At 38.5% G+C, this 18,670-nt stretch overlaps 2 protein-coding genes across 4 annotated transcripts; one reads left to right on the forward strand and one right to left on the reverse strand.

Moving 5' to 3' along the window:
• Positions 1-2: 2 nt before the first annotated feature.
• On the forward strand, positions 3-6,101 carry LOC307160874 (NACHT, LRR and PYD domains-containing protein 1 homolog; the record flags this gene model as incomplete). Of its 2 annotated transcripts, none has more annotated exons than XM_079875184.1 (8): positions 3-1,753; positions 2,872-2,949; positions 3,027-3,101; positions 3,228-3,371; positions 3,465-3,620; positions 3,847-3,936; positions 4,222-4,332; positions 4,432-6,101. In XM_079875184.1, 8 exons carry the CDS (start codon positions 3-5, stop codon positions 5,636-5,638), a joined length of 3,612 nt encoding a protein of 1,203 aa, XP_079731310.1. In that variant the 3' UTR covers positions 5,639-6,101. The 2 variants fall into 2 exon arrangements, with proteins under 2 accessions (XP_079731310.1, XP_079731311.1); XM_079875185.1 differs by having other exon boundaries at positions 4,225-4,332.
• On the reverse strand, positions 5,890-18,353 carry gpsm2 (G protein signaling modulator 2). Of its 2 annotated transcripts, XM_079875186.1 has the most exons (15): positions 18,165-18,353; positions 15,288-15,618; positions 12,759-12,980; positions 12,081-12,216; positions 11,060-11,199; positions 10,844-10,967; positions 10,642-10,757; positions 9,712-9,867; positions 9,474-9,582; positions 8,680-8,809; positions 8,470-8,552; positions 8,133-8,306; positions 7,030-7,219; positions 6,707-6,945; positions 5,890-6,581 (listed from the first exon to the last, which is right to left on the reverse strand). In XM_079875186.1, the coding sequence occupies exons 2-15, from the start codon at positions 15,347-15,349 to the stop codon at positions 6,432-6,434; spliced, it is 2,031 nt and encodes a 676-aa protein (XP_079731312.1). In that variant the 5' UTR covers positions 15,350-15,618; positions 18,165-18,353; the 3' UTR covers positions 5,890-6,431. The 2 variants fall into 2 exon arrangements, with proteins under 2 accessions (XP_079731312.1, XP_079731313.1); XM_079875187.1 differs by lacking the exon at positions 15,288-15,618 and having other exon boundaries at positions 18,165-18,332.
• Between the last annotated feature and the right edge of the window lie 317 nt (positions 18,354-18,670).

Consider the following 18,670-nt stretch of genomic DNA (forward strand, 5'->3'; position numbering starts at 1 on the left):
CCATGACAACAATCCACCCTGCTGTTGATGAAAGCATGAACAGATTTAACATATTTAAGTTTGCGACAATATATAACTTTGAACGTGTGGAACTGGCTGCCCGTTACACTGAGCCAGTGATCATTCAGAGGAGCAAAGAGCAGACTGAGAAATACTATCGTGGACGTGAAAGGTCTGCTCACGCTTCTGGAACAAAAACATCATCTCAACTGTTATCAAATGACAAGAATCACAGCGTTAGAATAGACCAGCTGTTCAGTCCCGACAGTGATGGAAACACACCGAAAACTGTGATTCTCAGTGGTGATTCTGGAAGAGGTAAATCCTTCACGTTACAGAAGATCATGTTGGACTGGGCTTCTGGAGAACTTTACTCTGAACACTTTGATGTGGTTTTTCTGTTGAAGAGTGACGAGCTGAAGTGTATTTCTGAGGAGATGAACTTGATTGAGCTCTTGGGCTGGAGTTGCAGTTTAACATCAGATCAGATCTCACAGATACTAGAGTTAACACCAGAGAAAGTCCTCTTCCTCATTGATGGAATGGATGAGTTCTCATTTAATCCACACATTCAAATATTATCGCCTACTGATCCATACCAGAAAGCCCCAACTATGGACATCCTTAATTGCCTACTGAGGGATCCCTTACTGTTGGGGTCATCTGTGATTGTCACCACTAGATATACAGCTGCTGCAGAATTAAGCAATCTCCTCAAAGGACCCCAGCGTTTCACTGAGATTGTGGGCTTCTCTGAGAGAGGGGTGCAGGAGTACTTCCACAAAATCTTTAAGGGTGAGCAACTCTTCAAGAAAACATATGAGATTGTGAAAGCAAATGAAGGCCTCCTGACGACTTGCTCTGTGCCTTTGCTGTGTTGGATGATCTGTTTTTGTCTGGAGAAGCACATTACAGATGGTGATCATGTGATGGCAGAACTAAAGACAACCACCTCCATATATGTTCACTTTGTGTCCACTCTACTGGAGCATCATGGCCAGAGTCAGTCTGCCCTCACCATGCTGAGGAGTCTGGGTCAGCTGGCAGAGAGAGGGATACAAAATCAGCAAGTCTTTTTTGATAAAAAGAGTGTGGCTGAGACTGGCCTAGATCCTGCTACTAGTGTGTTATTTTATAAAGATGATCTTAAAGTAAAAGAAAAACATGAACCATTTTTCAAGTTTATCCATTTCAGCTTTCAGGAGTTCTTCACTGCTCTTTATTATGTCTCACTGGATGAAGAAGAGTCTTGTTGGAAAGTCAGTGAGCTGCTTAACTTGATGGAATCAGAAGCTATAATTTACAGATCATCTCCAATTTTCCGAGGTAGACTATCAAATCCAATCCCTTCAGTCATGATGTTTCTCTGTGGTCTCTATAACGAGAAGGTGAACAGCCAACTCTTTGAAAAGATCAATTTGACTGTTCCTCACAACATAAAACTAAAGAAAAGTGAACTGAAGAAAAAGCTGATAAAAAGGATTCATGCAATGACACGCCAGTACGGATTTGAGTTGTTTGCTCTCCACTGTCTGTTCGAGCTCCAGGATGAGGAGTTTGTCAGGAAAGCTCTGGAAACTCACAGCTTCATGGATCTGTCTTGTATTTCCCTGAGGAGCACAGACTGTTGGGCGCTGCTGTACTGTCTTCAGTTCTGTCCACACATCAGAGAACTGAACCTCATGTACTGTGATTTAACAGCTGATAAACTCAAGATTCTTCAGCCAGCACTGTGTATGTGTGAGACTCTGAGGTCAGTGTCATGCATGATTGTTTTTGTTGTTGTTAATTTGGATAAATTGTTTAATTTTATAGCAGATTCAAGTGTACACACTTATATTCAAGAAAATGTTATTTTCAATTTACATTTTTAAGGATAATTAATTAATTCAGACAAATTGATGAAAAAACATGTGAAATAAACATGAATAGAGTGATGACATTTCTATGCACATGCATTTTAACTAGATTGTATAAAACATTTTTACGGAGCCCTGCCCATGACATGCAAGAATAAAAAGTAAACCGTGCGCACGATTTAGCCTACTGTTACGCCCCGTCTAGGGTAAAGGCAAAAAACAACAACAACAATGCGGTTTCTTTTATGGAAAAGTGAATGAAACAGTATTTATTGAGTTTTAACAGGTTTATGATACCATGGGATTTTACCTCAGGAGCGACAAGGCCAAAATAACAAACAAAAACAACTAATTTGGAATATACCTCTTACTGCCCTAATCCACAAAAAAAAAGAAAAGAAAAGAAAATACAATTAATCCAAAACAGACACAAAAAATATCAAACTAAAAAGGTGGTGTCAGTCTCCCTAGCTCCCAAATTACTATGTACAATATATACACAATTATAAGTGCTAACAGAGAAATGCAAGGGTAATCTGTACTCAAAGTCGTTAAACAGGCGGTGGTCCAAATACTCAAATGAACACTCCAAAGATAAACACTCTAGCAGTAGTTAACAAAGTCAGGCAAGCAAAACACAGCATGTGAGCACAAAAGGCTAATGAAGCAGAAACAAAGGAGGCATTTATACACGTCCAGGTGTCAGCTGATCAATCAGGGCGTGGCACCAATCAGACTGCAGGAACCAATCCGGTCTTCTTCCTGGATAAAAACAAACACCTCCCACAACAGCATAAAAACACAGACCAAAAGGGACGTAACACTACTTTTTTCTTTTGCATGTCATGTGCAGGGCTTCGTAATTTTTCCCTTTCTTCATGGTCACTTTTAATTGTCATATATTCGCCATACTTTTATGTGGCCCATATATCACGAATATGTCATGGCTTACTTTAATAAAACATTCAGTAACACATTTAACATTATAAGTGATTTTTGTTTTTGACTTAAGGTTTTCAGTGGAGCATTTGTCAGAAGTTGGAGATTTGATCCAGATTCTTCAGGAATCAAAAATCTTGAGAGAACTGAAGTAAATTACTTTCATAATCATTGCCATTTTAAATGACTAGTTGTTTAAACAAGTTATCTGTTCTTCTGACTTGGTAGAGTTCAAGAGGATGAATACAGCGCTGAGAGTCTCAGATGGTCACTTGATATATCAGTCACTCGTGGAGATGTCTTGTAAGAATCTATTGCACATACTGTAATCTTTCTTATCAAGATGGTATAATTTATATTTCAGAGTATATTCATGGTGAGTGTATGATGCTGTTATCACATGTTCCTCTGTGTCTCTGTCTGTTTCAGGTTGTCTTTGAGTTCCTCAGAGAAGAATCCATCATTTCCAGCAGTCTTCAACTTCAGTCTTACATGTTCACGCTCAGAGATATCGAGCACTGACTGGACACTCTTCTTACAGACACTCAGCAAGGCAGGAAAATTGGCGCAAGAGTAAGAAAAATGTTCCTTTTGCCATTACTCTATATATCTCATCAGTAGCTTTACTGTTATTTATACATGTTGTGGTCAAATATTTTTTTGCAGCTCTTCAGCTCTTGAAGATCATGTTAGTTTGCTTCTGTCTTCATTTCTCTCTGTGGGTTTGAAGAAGTTGGATCTGAAGGTGTTCAGTCTGAATGAGAGCTGGGCTTCTGGGATCATCTCCCTCGTCCAGACCTGCACCAGTCTACAGGAGCTCAGGTACGAGGATTTGCATAAGAAAATTATCACTGACAGAACAGAATGTTAATTATTTGACGAACTCTAAATCTATGTAGCCATTATAGATTTGTTCATCATCAATAATACTTTAAACTCTCCCGCATAAATAATACTTTAAAAAGTCACTAACTAAATTATAGCATGTGTTGCATGTGTTATGAAGAATTTTTGCTTATTACCGTTTGTGTTACTGCATTAATTGCAGTGTCAGTGTCACTGGATTGCTGTTGGAGGAGGGACTTGTATTACTGAAGAAATCACTGATGGATCCACACTGCACTGTGATCATTGAAGGGTTTGTGCATTTGACTTTATCAAATGATGAATAAGGAAGCTCACTTTATTTTAATCACAAAAAAGGTGAATTGCTTATATAAAGTAGATCGATTAATAATTATTGAGTATAAAATCTACAAAAAATCTACTCATTACTGAGAATATCTAATATCAAATTTTTGAGATGTAATTCCATTTAGTAGATATGTGCCTAATTAAATAGTACAATATTACAGTATTTCATATTTGTAATTTATTTAGCATCTTTTTATTTATTCTGGTGGTTTCCTCAATGTTTGTCAAGGAGGAAGTGCAGTAAACTCACTGATCAGTGCACAGAAGAGGACTGGAGTCACAGCTGTAACGAGAAAGTGAAGATTCACTTCAATACAAAGGTTTTGGAAGAGCTGAAAGAGTGAGATCATTTTTATTTTATATATATAAAAAAGTGTTTTATATATTTATCTTTCATACATTAGTCATTTCATTTATCATTATCATCTCTGTTCTCTAGACTGAAAATCTCTGCGCCTGAACCTTCTGAAATGAATCTTCACTGTCAGTCTTGTGTTCACATTGTGGACTGTGATCAGTGGGTTCAGGTGGAGCCGTCAGTCTGTACAGATGAAGGAGGGTCAAAGTTCAGGATCAGCACTCAGGCGGGTCGATTCGAGTGCAGCAGGACCAGAATGCGATGGGTCTCTGCTTGTGACGTCACTCTCCAGTATCGTGCAGTGGATGGACGTTTCCTCAGTGAAGAGCTGGAGAGGCTTCAGTGTGAGCGAATTGGTCCAGTGATCGATGTGACCGTGATCTCAGGGAAACTGGAGGAGGCCCATCTGCCTCATTACGCCTGTTTAGCAGAGTCTGACCCCTCTCTCAAAGATGCTGTGAAGCTCCTCAGTGTTGAAAATGAGGGAATAACCTTGGAATCAGTGGAGTTGACTCGTTTTCATGTCAGAATACTCCAACCATATTTTTCTCCTAAAACAGTGCTTATGAAACTAGGGATTGCAGTGAAAGTGCACTGTGATCTACTTATCTTCATGACAAAAAAGAACCCCATCATTCTCCATGTGTATTTTTTTCCGTCAGATTCTGTTTTTGCAAAAAAAATTAAAACAGAGGAAAAGCCAAGTCATCAAATCAAGTGTTCAAGACCTGAAACCCCACTGCAGATGATGAAAAAACACAGTCTTGAGGTTCCTGGTGCTTCTGTCCAACCGAAAGAGATCAAGCTAAGAGGTGACATCGAGCCAAACTTCTTTCAGGTCAAACAAACTGTGGCTGATGACATCAATATGACTCTCAGCCGAGTGGATGATCAGAAACCAGTATGGACTGCAACAATTTGGAAAGAATTAACCAACATCGATCCAAACAAAGCTGAGTCTAGTTGGTTTCAAAATGTACAACAACATAAGACTCCACAAGTGGCTGTGAACTTTGATAAAGCTCAGTTTTTTGATAGAAATTGGATTGGTCTTATCAAAAGCATTAAGAATGTGAAAGCCATTTCAGACAAACTTCTTAAGAGGCAAATCATCCATGAGGAAATATATTCTGAAATCACACATCCGACTTCAACCGAAGAAGAAAGCATGAGAAAGATCTGCAGCATTGTGCGTAAAGGCAGTGTTGCTGTGAAGGAAATTTTAATCTCTGTTCTTCTGGAAGAAAATCCCAACCTTTTAATTCATCTGCCTTTATCGGACTCTTAAACTCTTTTTCTAGATGACTGTACATGTAGTATTTTACATGATTTGTGAAATGGCATGAAAACTACAGGTGATGAACCTGAGATATTACTACAGAGTATTTGACTATTTTAGTCAAAACATGTTCATTGTTGGAATTAAAGAAAATGCAAATGGTCTGCTTGCCTGTAAAAATGAGATAAACGGATTGCTGCAATATATATTCTTGTCTGATAAGAACATTGAATAAGGTGAATGAATGCAAAAAAATGTTTCTGTATAGGTTTTATTTCTATACAGTTGTGTAGTAAATTAATCTTACTGTATTATACTTTGACATTTTAGGTACATTTTTAGTTTAATAAACTAAATGTAACTACAAAAAAAAAAAATACAGTAATATTTGTCATAATTACACATCTCATACTAACTGGAAGGTAACTACTAGTAGAAACAATGTTAATTCAATAAATACAAACAAACCTGCAGTCTTGTATCAAAAGATACATTTGTGTGATTCACTATGGTGATCATAATCAAAGCAATACATCCTAAACTAAAACAAATGCAAATATACAAAGAGTTTAAATCTAGTAAAAAATTCAATTGTGTTATTTACAACAAAAGTATTTTTTGCACATTACAGCTGTACATGAAATGCCACCCATAATCATTTAGCAGACAGGACACAGTTCAGACTGATGGCATGTAACCTGACCATCATTGTGTATTACCAGCGTGAGGTTTGTAGCACTCATGTGCATGAAAATTAGCTAATTTCTGCATATGAAGTTCAAAAGAGGGAGTGCATGTTTGATCAGCGGCAGGAGGGCAGCGTGACTCTCTGCTCGTCCATCCTCTTGGCCTGTGAGCGCATGATGAGGCTGAAGAAGTCTTCATCCGGGACGGTGGGGCCACGAGTGGAGGGCAGAGGAGGGGCACACCGCTGATCATCCAGACGGGACCCCTGAGAGAGACAGAAAGAGATGATGAGATGAATGGATTAACTGAACCAAAGGACTTCAGCAAATTTTCTCCATTTATTTTCCTACAAGACACCTGTCTCTGGTTAATACAAACACATCATCTCACCTGACACTTGACAAGCATGTCAAAGAACTGGTCGTCGGGTTCGGTGGCGTCTGTGCTGGCCATGACCTGGCTGAGGATCATCCGTCTGCTGCTAGTGCTGCTGTGTTCGGATAGGGTGCGCAGGCCAGGCAAACTGTTTCCTGTTCCTGCCCTCTGCTCGTCCAGTCTCCTGCCCTGAGCACTCGCCAACAGTCTGAGAAACGGCTCCTGACCTGGAGTTGCAGCTGACTCTGAGAACGCTACCGAGAGACAGAGAAAATTATATTTTTATTGCCACTTGATTGTCAAATTAAAGAAAATAATGTGAAAAGAAAGTGCCTAACATTTCCTGATGGTTGTGGGAGGGGTGGTGGTTGTGGGAGGGGTGGTGGATGGGGAGGAGGAGCTAGAATTGACAGACAGATGGCTCCTCCCATCCTGTATGGCACACCGCTGGTCATCCATCCTGTTGCTCTGGAAACGACTCAGTAAGTCAAAGAAACCCTCGTCTCCTAACATGTCTGTACTTCCATGCTGAGGGCAGAAAGGTCAAAGGTAAAACAAAAAACAATTACCTCTCAGTCCTCTATGAAGAACAGAACACGTGCGAAATTTTGTAACCAGTACTTTCGATTTATGAACTGTTCTCAAGAACAAACTGTTCCCTAATTTTAACAATTTAACACAAAGAAATATTATTAGAGCAAGTTACTCTCCACAGAAATCATAATATGACATATTTCTTTCTTTCTTATATGTGACCGGGACCACAAAACCAGTCACATGGGTAAATGTTTTTTAAATTGAGATTTATACATCACAAAAAAGCTGAATAATATACAACTATTTGAAAAACTGGAATCTGAGGGTGCAAAAAAATCAAAACATTGAGAAAATTGCCTTTAAAGTTTTCCATTTATGTTCACTCAATCTGTTTGTTAATTAAAATAAATCTGAAATAAAATATAAATATTAGACTAATACTTGAATGAAAATTATAAATGTTGTATTGGCAACTAACTGAAATAAAATAAATTAAAGCTAAATAGAGAATAAAAACAAAAACTAGGAAAAATGACGAACAACAAAATGCCTAAAATAAAATAATTCTAAATATGAATACAATAATAGTAAATTAATAATACTAAAATAACACTACTACCCAACAAGGCTCTGACAATATGACAAAAAATGTCTGTAGTTGAATGAATTGTGAAAAGTGGCCGTTACAAACCAGTATGGAGACCTTAACTGCAATGCGAGTTTGTGGTTGACTTTGGTTATTAGTTAACGTGATCATGTAGTCTGTTAAAAGATAGAACTTTTGATCTTAAAAATATATCAGTAAATGCTGAGATTAACATTTACTATGATTAATAAATGCTGTACATGTATTGTTACCGTAATTTGAGTATTCTATTTGTTTTAGTAAATGTGCTGAAAGTACTTTGTTCTGCGGAGCTTCCCGTGTGTTGCTGGTATCCTGCAGGATTTTACTGGAGCTGCTCTGCAGCTTGTGCTTTTTTCCTCGGAAACGATTGACAAAAGAGAGCTTTGAGGACGACTTGGCCATTGTGGATTTGGACTGCTTGAAGAGGATGTCACTTGTCCACTTCTGACCCTGAAGGACAGAGATTCAATTACTCTATGAATCCTGAGATCAGAAAACATGGATTTATGCTTGATGATGACGACTATACATATAGATTATGAATCAAATAAATGCACTACTGATTGAACTAAGGGTACAGCACAAAAGGATTTCAACATTCAGCTGCACTCACATTCATGTTGATCTTGTCAGGTGTGAGTTTCATCAGCTCTAGGTTCTCCATACTGTGTCGTCGGCTCATCCTGGGTCTGGCTCCTGGAAAAAACAACAATACTGACTCAAGACAATGGCCAAAAACTTGTTTATTCTTCATTACAACGTCATTGTTGAGAACAACTATACAGAAGAGGCTGAGATGCTACTTCTGAAGGAAGTGCTGTACCGTGCAGGTTGTAGTCGAGCTCTTTGTTCTCTGACAGGACTGAATTGTTTGTGCTGTAACTGAGGCCGAGGACCATCTGAAGATCGGAGACGTTCATGCGAGCAGTAAGCTCACCGCTACGATCTCCAGTCTGTATAAAAGACAATAAGGGCATTTCTATAAAAAAAACATCACTTTAGCTATCATTGTGTTTGCCTGTAGTTAAAGGTGCTCTAAGCGATGTTGGGTGAAGTCACTTCTTGTTGACGTTCAAAGTATTGTCAAACAAAATGGAGGCTAGCTTGACCCTCCCTCCGCCTCATACCGTCCCTATTTCCCTATTCTTTGTTATGTGTTCATCGGAACGTCGTCTCTTTGGTTGTGTGTCGGCCATATCAAAATTCTCAAGAATATACATTTTTAACGTTAGTCGTTGTCTAGGACATCTCTCCTCTAGCTAACTTCCCTCTTCATGCTTCTCTCTCCTCCACTCCCCACACCCCCTTCATGTGCACGCGCACTAACCCCCCAAATCATTCTTGTCAGTTATTGGCTGAAACACTGTTTGTTATGTTTCGTGGTCCAGGCTGGGCCAGTTTGTTTTTGTTGCCGTTTGTGGAGCCTGGGCTGTCTACAGAGACCGCGTTTCCTTACAGTGTGTTCAGGGGACAGGCAGCTAGCGGATAGTGAGGAGATGTTTGCTGTAAGTGACAAAAAATGTTTTGGCCTAAAAAACATGTGACATCGCTTAGAGCACCTTTAAATGACAAAAAATCCTAATGTCTAGCTACCAATGAGTCTGTAGCTGTACGTACCTCTTTTGAGATTTCTAAGTGCTTCTCTGCAAAGTGCATGGCCTGGTCATGATTCCCTAGTGCTGTATGTGCATTTCCCAAACTCCAGCAGGCCCTTCCTTCACCGATCCTGCAAAAAAACACATTCTCCATCCTTAGTATGCAAATAATTACTCCTCAAGAATAGATAATTGCACAAACGTTTTGTGTGCAATTATTAATTCTCAGTTCTTCTACTACTACTAATGCGTGAAAGCACCTGTCGTTGAGGTCCTGAGCGATGATGAGATGTTTGAGATGGTAGTCGATAGCTCTCTCAAAGTCCTGCAGCAGTGTGTACGTGTTACCCAGACTGTAGCAGGCCTGAGCCTCCACCGCCAGATCCTTCAGCTGCCGAGCCAACTGCAGAGCCTTCCTGCACTCAGAACACTATCACTGTCAGAGCTCAGCCACAACCACAGCACAGGGTTTTTAAAATCAATGTAAGACTTTAAGACCTGCACAAAAACAATAATATTGAATGTTCAAACAAAAACCCATACAACCTCAAAATAATTTACATATCTTAAACTTAAATAAACAGGCTGGGGCACACATTCAACTACAAAACCGTGTAACCACAAGTTTAAAATACTCAAGACATGTTTTATTCAATACAGCATAGAGCATATGTATTGAAATTGGTTTACGTATTAGTATATCAATATATATGAATGAGAGGTTGAATATTGGAGTTTGCTAATGTGACAACGCGTTGAAAGAAAGAAGAAAGGCAATACTAAGATTATTGTTCTGACGCTAGTAAAATCTACGTATATAAATCTACGTGTTAAATACAGCAGCTGTGGGAGTGATGGTAAAATTTAAATCTTTCTCTCTTCTGATTGCCGTTATCAATCTTTCTCTAATTTTTTAATGTAGTCTCTTATTCACCGCTATAGAAGGTTACCCAACTATGACGACTTTCGCTTCTGAGAAACATTTCCTTTTCACATTTTCGGGTTTCTCAGAAGCGAAAGTCGTCGTAGCGCAAACACTTGGAGTATGTCAGAAATAGAATGGGGCATCAGTTTACTGTTGGGGAATTTATCTTGTCGCACCGCATCAAGTGTAGACACTGATTATAATGGCCTGTAATGCGCTCTCTCTCTCTCTCAAAAAAAAAAAAGTTTAAAAATATCACCCTCACCTGTAATGTTCTGCAGCCCTCTCAAACTCTCCAAGGAATATGCAAGCATTTCCAAGGTTGCAGTAGGCTCTCCTCTCTGCAGACCGGTCACCAAACTCTTTAGCGATAAGCAGACGCTGGAAGACAAACAGTTCACACACAGTGCAGAGTGAGTGCTTTTGCACTGCCTTACACAGTTTAATTTATGACACAGAACACACACCTGTTCATGAGAGGCCACTGCATTCCTGAAGTTTCCTAGCAGATAGTATGTGTTCCCCAGGTTTCCGTAAGTTCTTCCCTGTGCTGCTCGGTCTCCAAGCTCCTTCACAATACACAGGTCCGCCCTAAACAATTGAAGAAAGGAAAGAGGATGTAAAAACTCTGAACCACACATGCAAACAATGTCCACTTATGTGAGTGTTGGTGTGACATTTACTCGTAGTATTCAGCGGCTTTTTGAAGTGCTGTCGTGACCTCCTCAGGGAAGTCTCCAGGTTCTGCTCCACTCCAGCAGACGCTCTTTCCCTTGGCATGGAACACATTTCCAAAATTATAAAGTGCTCTGGCCTGCCCCACCTGTAGTAAAAAAGCTAATTAAATAAGAGAAACAAACAAACAAAAACCCTACGTACTACTAAGCATGTGAACCCTAGATGTTCATCTCCAAGTACCCAGGTGCACTTCACAGAACTTGCTCTCATTAAGCTCACAAAAATCAATTTCTCATTAACAATTTACTACTTTGACTTTAGGGTAAACCACAACTTAGTCATTTATTCATGAGATTCACACAACTGTATGATTGAAATATTCAGCAATGATTATTATTTTACATTTACAACAAGTTTTATATATTTAAAGCATTAAAGAGATAGTTCACCCAAAAATTCTTTCATTAATTACTCACCCTCATGTTGTTCCAAACCCATAAGGCTTTCGTTCATCTTCGAAACACAAATGAAGATCTTTTTGATGAAATCTGAGAACTTTCTGTCCCTCTATTGACAGCTCTGCAACTACCACTTCAACGCTTTAAAAAGTTCATAAAGAGATCGTAAAACGAATCCATATGAATTGAGCGGTTTAGTCCAATTTGTTTTTGGAAGAGACTCGATCGCTTTATATGATCAACAGATAAAATGTAAGCTTTTATTTACATTTGGGTGAACTATCCCTTTAACCAGATCCTGTCTGAATCTATTAATTTACTGATTGTTAACACATTTGATTTGTTTGTCAGTTTGCAAGTTCATTTTTCCAAACAATTTCGGAGCTTTCTGTTGCAGCACTAATATTATTGCCTCATCAGGAGGAATTGCTAGTCATTGTGTTTTTCATTTGCAAAGTCGCTTTAGATGAAAGCATCATTCAATAATGGTAAATGAATAAATGTAAAATGTAATATATTCCATTATGGTAAGCTATGGTCTATTGTGTTGATTAAATAGATCACTCACCTTGTCACCCAATTCCCTGGTAATATCTAAATGTCTCTGGCAGCAGACCACAGCCTCATCAAAGCGTCCCAAAACCTTTAATGTGTTCCCCAGGTTACCGCTGGCTTTGGCCTCACCAAGCCGATCCCCAGTGGTCCTGAGAGAACAAATCAGTACTTAGCGCTGTCATTAACATTCAATACAAATATTACACATTTATCATTAAAAACAATAATTTGGGGGTCGATTCCGAATTCGTGACGTCGAATTCGGGCGCACACACAAAACGTCTCACACAGAGAGTACCAAATTGAGTTCTCTTTCGCATCTTCTTGTGCTTTAATATTTAAATTGGCAAGGCTTAAAAACATGCAAAAGATAAGACTTTCGTGATCGAGCCAGTGTCAGTTCTGTCAATTGTCCTGTTGCGTCGTTCACGCTGGCACCGGGCAGTCGAGCATTGTCGAGCCCTTCTATATTTTGTACAGGTTTCATCTTGTTTTGGCAAGTATTTAATTATTTTACCCAGAGAAAAACATTGAAATATGCAACAGACATTATACAACTCAGTGCCTTGCCTTCATACAGTTAACTAAACAAAACAATTGGTAATCTTACTGGCCCCAAACGGTTGAACAGTAGTGTAGTATACTGTAGGTCTCTGGATACATCAACTGCTAAAAAGTTGTGTGAGTATACCTAGTTAGTGTAAGATCATGGTGGTGGAACTCCAGAGCTTTACTGTAGTCTTGCAAGTGGAAGTAGGCATTGCCCAGCTGACTGTAGATGGCGCTTAGAACCTGCAGGTCTTCTGTGCCAACCTGCATGGCGGCCTCGAAGAAAGAAACGCCGGCGTCGTAATCCCCGACCTTGCACAGACGCTCCCCCTCCAGAGCCAGGTCCAAACAGGATGCCTCCATCCTGCAGAGGGCAGCACAAACTATGTTTATTGTTGACAAGTTTTTTAATGTCTCAGCATGAACATCAGTAGAAATAAAATAAGGTAGGATGTGGTCATTATGGAAGCATACAAAATACCCACACAGTGCAAAGGACAACACTCCATTTATGAGTCTGACATATTCATAATCAAACACTGGGAAAATTCAACTAAAGATGACATGAAATGGCTGCCATGACAAGCTATTGATTCCTTTGTGCTGGGAAAAGTGCTCATCATGCAAGATTTCTGGATATATTTTTTTAGATTTTAAAAAGTTGAAACTTCAAATGAGAGACTAGCCTATGGTTTAATTTTTTTTCTCCATTTCTTATGTAAACCAAGGAAATATAAAAAGTATTATTGTGGCCTTATAATAAGATACAATTTATAATCAAAGAATAACAACGGTACGTTTTTTTTGCACACATTTCAGGTTGATTTCAGGCTTTTCATATTTCATTAGTGCCACTGATATGTTATGGTATATACGTCAAAATCCCACATTCGTGGATTATTCTCATGTTAGTATTATTAATCTAATACTGGTCAGCATAGGGTCCTTAAGTTAAAACTATAATCTAACAAGTTAAATGGTATAAAGACTCAACAGAAAAATCCTTCAACAATCAACCTGATACTGCATAATATATGTGGCCTTGCAAATATTTAACCACTATTTTACGGTAGATTAATCCCTACACATAATAATAACTAGTTTGCTAGAGTTTGTAGAGGCCCTACCTGGTGCCTCCCCGCTTCACACAACCAAAGAAAACTGGACATGTGAAAGGCATCTAAAATGCTTTGTTGTCTCCTTAAAAAGTCCTCTGATGGGGCTGTAATCTCCAAAACCAACCGTCCCAAACATACATACATCACGATGAGGCTGCCAATCAACCAAATTCTTCAAGCAGGAATTACACTACTACAGACAAATTATTTTAAAAAGAATATTCTACACAGCAGTTGTCCATCATACAACGTCACATTGGACGTCTTTGAGGGCAGAGGTTGAAGATGGCTTTGGCAAAAACTGTCATGCTCAGCACTTCACAGCTAATCTGATTGTGTTTCTGCTTTCCACTGTCGTGTGTGATTAGTGCGCACAGAGAGAGGAACACTAGTGAGATTAGACCCGCTGCGTTCGCTTCTGATGTCATGAAACTTGCAATGTAATGATCATTTCATCACGGGACTGATCAATACACTACACCATTTAGAGACAAGTGCGTTTATCTAGAAGATAAAAAATGTAATCATTTGCATAAAAGACGCTCAGAAACAGTGAATGCAGTTACAAACTGATCTCTGAAAATTAATACAAATTATTATTATTATTATTATAAACTTGACGAAACTCAAATCAATTTAGTTTGTACCATGGATTCACAAACTAAAGCAGGGTTCACCAATCTAGGTCCTGGAGGGCTGCTGTCCTGCAGAGTTTAGCTCCAACCAGCTCCAACACACCTGTTTGAAAGTTTCTAGTATGCCTAGTGATACCTTGATTAGCTGGTTCAGGTGTGTTTAATTGGGGTTGGAGCTAAACTCTGCAGGACAGCGGCCCTCCAGGACCGAGATTGGTGAACCCTGAAGTGTATACTATGCTCTTAGAGATGGTCTAGGCTAAAATTGTCTTAATTGCTATGAGTGACAGGTGTTTGCCGCCGTGGACTGACGAAAAGATAAAAAACAACCCAACTCAAGGGTTGCAGAACAGAATATAAACAATCATCATAAATTATTCAACCTTTATTAAATATTGAGCAAATTAAGGCACACTTGCTTTCTCTCTCTCTCTCTCACACACACACACACAAAGACACAGACACACAGCAATAAAATTCCACATTTAAACCACCTTGGAAATTGTCAAAATGAAAACCTTGTTTCAGAACCAACATTTGGTTTTACGTCACCACTACATCTTTCACAATATCAGATGATTCAAATTCAGTCACATTCCCAATTAAAACTTAATTTTCAAAAATGAAGTTAGATGAAGTTAAGGCAAGCAATTAGCAATGATTTATTGAATTAATGAACAGTTTCATTTCCTTATTTCTATATTTTTCAGGTGGAGACAAATGACATGTTTGTAGCCTGTTAATCTAATACAGTGCTAAATAAAAACTCAATGATTAAGTGGTATGTAAATACTATCTTGGTCCACTTCTGATCCTAAGCATGAAAAAGTGTCTTTACAAATGAGTTAATACTGGACAAAGACCTTAAAAGGCTCATCACAACTACAATAAAATGTAATTCAAGTGTCGCATGCCTACCTGTAGTGGACAAAGGTTTGGTTCTCATTCTGCATGCTAAGCACTGCACTGCTCACAGCCATTGAAGAGCATTATGAAGTACTGATCCCAGCCAAGTCCAGAAAGTAATCCATCAAAGAAGAATAGTGAATCGAATCCCCAATTTTTTTTTTTTTTGGAACTTTAGTTTTTGCAAACACTTCCGAAGTCTCTCTGATGTTTTCCAGTGGTGGAGTCCAGTGCGCTACAGAGAAGCTTATCCAGACTTATTTTCACCACAACAGTGGGTCTGGGAAGTGTGTGTTTGTGTGTGTTGTTGTGTGTTTTGTCCAGGATGTTCTTCCGGAGCTCTCTGTGAAGAGAACACAAGATGTCGAGTGTGAACCCTCATTCTGTGCGTAATGCCATGGTAACACCCACTGAGCGGCAGACACATGCAAGGGAGGCAGATATTAAGTGTGTGTGTGTGTGTCAGCACAGCAGCGTTGTGTATGTGAAAGCTGAACCAAGGGGACCCAACAACAAGAGAGAAAGCAAGAGCAATCAGCCCATAAACACAGCTGATTATCTGCCATGCATGCATGTCCGTACAAAAGCATGAACAAACATTTTCTTGTTTGTAAAAAGAGTTTTGTTCACCCTTCTCTTACAAATCCACACAGACGTAAAAGAATTATAGTTGAAGAAATACCATTTTCAACTCTAATGGTGAGTGTCGGTGACTTTCAAACATATTACACCTCTGTGACATTTGGAAAGCTGGTTTGTCATTGGCAAACTAATCCAGAAACAAGATAATCAGCTTGAGGAACCATAGAGACATGTTCACTAAAACATTCAGTCTATATACTTATATTTGTGCAAATAATTCACAATGTTGTTGTGGTGTGTCACATTTTCTTGTGCATAAAGTCACAACGAAAGGTGACATACTTTTGAGTGTAACAGATTATTGTAAATGAAAACAATTAGGGCAAGGACATGCTTCTATCCCATTGGCTGTACTCACAATTGAATGCGCACCTTGCAATAGATTGTGGAGAGGCAAGGTATAAGCAGATTGAAAGATCGGAGAAGTCCGGCATACGTCACCACAGAGAGAAGTCTGTTATTTTCCTTAAAAGTTATGACATTTTAATTAAAAATTACGAGGTCAAATAAAATAATTAACATTTGAATCATTCACAATAAGATCTAGGCCTATAACATGCCTTTACAAAATAGGGTGAATTTACATTTACTGAGGTAAAAATCCCATTCATTTTCTTCAAAGGGAAATGGGCTTTTAAAGTTATAAACCATTAAAACAACATCTACTGTAAGCTTACTAGGTTGTTAGACGATATGCTTTTGTTGAAGCCATCTGCCCCAATTACTTCATCTAATTTTAAAATAATCGTATTTAACAAAACGCTGATAAGAAACTAAAAATATGTATAGAATGATAAGAAACTCTGATTCTGCAGAGAAATCTCCACCAATCTGAGAATCGAGACAAGTAAATCACATCAAAAGATATTTTTAATGCTCACCAATTCTCATGAATACACTATAGTATACACTCATATTTTCAATATAGAACAAAATTCTACTGGAATCAAGGCTACCAAAAAAATGGGCAGGCACATGCACTCTCTTTTTATTTTTTAATCGATCAGAAATTCATTAGATCAGAAACACTGGTCTCTGTAATAAAAAAATAAAAATAAAAAAAACTCCCAGACTTAAGTCTAAACAGCATAAATCAGAACAAGATAACCCTTGGTAAATGGGCAAGAGCAATATTTTCTTGATGACAACAACAACAACAAAAGAGAAACACACACACACTCAGTCTCAATCAAGAGAACTAATAAACTGCCTGCTAAAACATGTCACAACATTTGTGCCAAAGACCTTTAAATCCATTGTATTCCCTTTCTTCATTCTGAAGAACAAAATGACAACAAAACACAGAGTCAGTTACAAAACTGGTTTGTGTGTCATAATTCTAACAGAAAAACAGCAGTGCGGTTCTCATAGTACCTCAGATGCAGGTTAGCCTGACAAGATGAGGCATGAATAGAGGTTAGAAAGAAGACAGACACAAGCTGCACCTTCGATGACACACAGGAAGTTATGACTGCACTGTTAGCATGACTGTCACTTGACAGCTGTTACTGAGGTAGCTTTTAAAGACCCTTTATACACACTTGTAAGCAGTTAGGCTACAAGTAAACATTAGACAAATTCAACCGAGTTTTCCATTGCATTGTGCCAGGAGGATAGGTATGTTGGCCATGTTAGCATTGTGAATAAGACTATAGTCTGATTAAAGATAACTTAGATAGACAGGCAGATGTTTAAAAGTTAATAATGAATATAAACAGTACTGTATGCCCAAGCAAAACCTATAACTCTGGAAAAACAACAGCAAAAAAAAAGCCAATAACACGGTGGCAGTCGTCATTCATAAAGCAGTTAACGTTAGTCTCACCCATGTCTCACTCCCAAAGCAAATAGTAAAAGAAAGCCCAGGATTAAGCAAGTACAATATTTATACAATCCATACCGGAGGTATAAAGCACGTAAAAACACCAAGCTTGAACATGCGTAACACTGACTTCTGTACTGTACAAACTTAAACAAAATCAGAGAGGAAAAGCACAAACTTTGCAATATTGCTTGTAGAATAATACAAACGTATTACCATGTTATCGATTTAGGGCACAGGAGAAATTATTTTTTTTAAATAAATAAAACAACCCGTGTTCCATTGATTGTAATGAAATCATAATATGCAAGATCTCCGCGCGCGCTGAAGTTTAAATTTCGGCTTTTCATTTGATATGATCAGTTTGTTGTGACGTGCTGCTCTGTCTTAACGGCCGTTACGGGCCAAACTTCAGTCATACTCACTTAAACTCCTCCGATTCCCCACCAATCCTTCTCTCGGTTCCTCGTCTTACAATCAACAAACAAATCAGTTAAATCCGAACATGTTGTAAGAGCCGATTAACTAAAACTGTTCACGTTTAAATTAATACTTCTGACTCATCGAAGCGATTCAAAGAGAAAACTTTACACAAACCCGGACAAAGGGGGCGTATCTGCCGATGCGTGGTTGTAACTCGACTGGCCAATCAGAGCACATGATTCAAATATAACCACTCCCCGTATGAATCGCCAATGAAATTTGAATGTTTTATCGTTCTACTTTTTGTCGAAAAACACTGTTTTATACAACTCCTCTCCTTCAACAAGAGAATAGACAGTTTTTATTTAGCTTTAATTGTCGTGTAAGACAACAGATGTTATTAAAATAAAACGGCAAGATAAAAAATGATCTAGCTATTTTAACTTTAAATGAACGAAACAGTTTTTCAGCAGGGCTGACTGACAGCTGATCTTGAGTCTTTACGTTC

Source organism: Squalius cephalus, assembly GCF_949319135.1.
Source record: "Squalius cephalus genome assembly, chromosome: 7".
Classification (NCBI taxonomy): domain Eukaryota; kingdom Metazoa; phylum Chordata; class Actinopteri; order Cypriniformes; family Leuciscidae; genus Squalius; species Squalius cephalus.

Bases quoted from the DNA above. Each gene is read 5' to 3' on its own strand.
- gpsm2 (XM_079875186.1), bottom strand. From the start codon at position 15,349: ATGGCTGTGAGCAGTGCAGTGCTTAGCATGCAGAATGAGAACCAAACC. The intron at 10,758-10,843 runs GTGTGTGTTCTG...TTTGTCTTCCAG, and splicing joins CAGTGGCCTCTCATGAACAG to CGTCTGCTTATCGCTAAAGA. The intron at 8,810-9,473 runs GTACGTACAGCT...TCTTTTATACAG, and splicing joins ACTTAGAAATCTCAAAAGAG to ACTGGAGATCGTAGCGGTGA.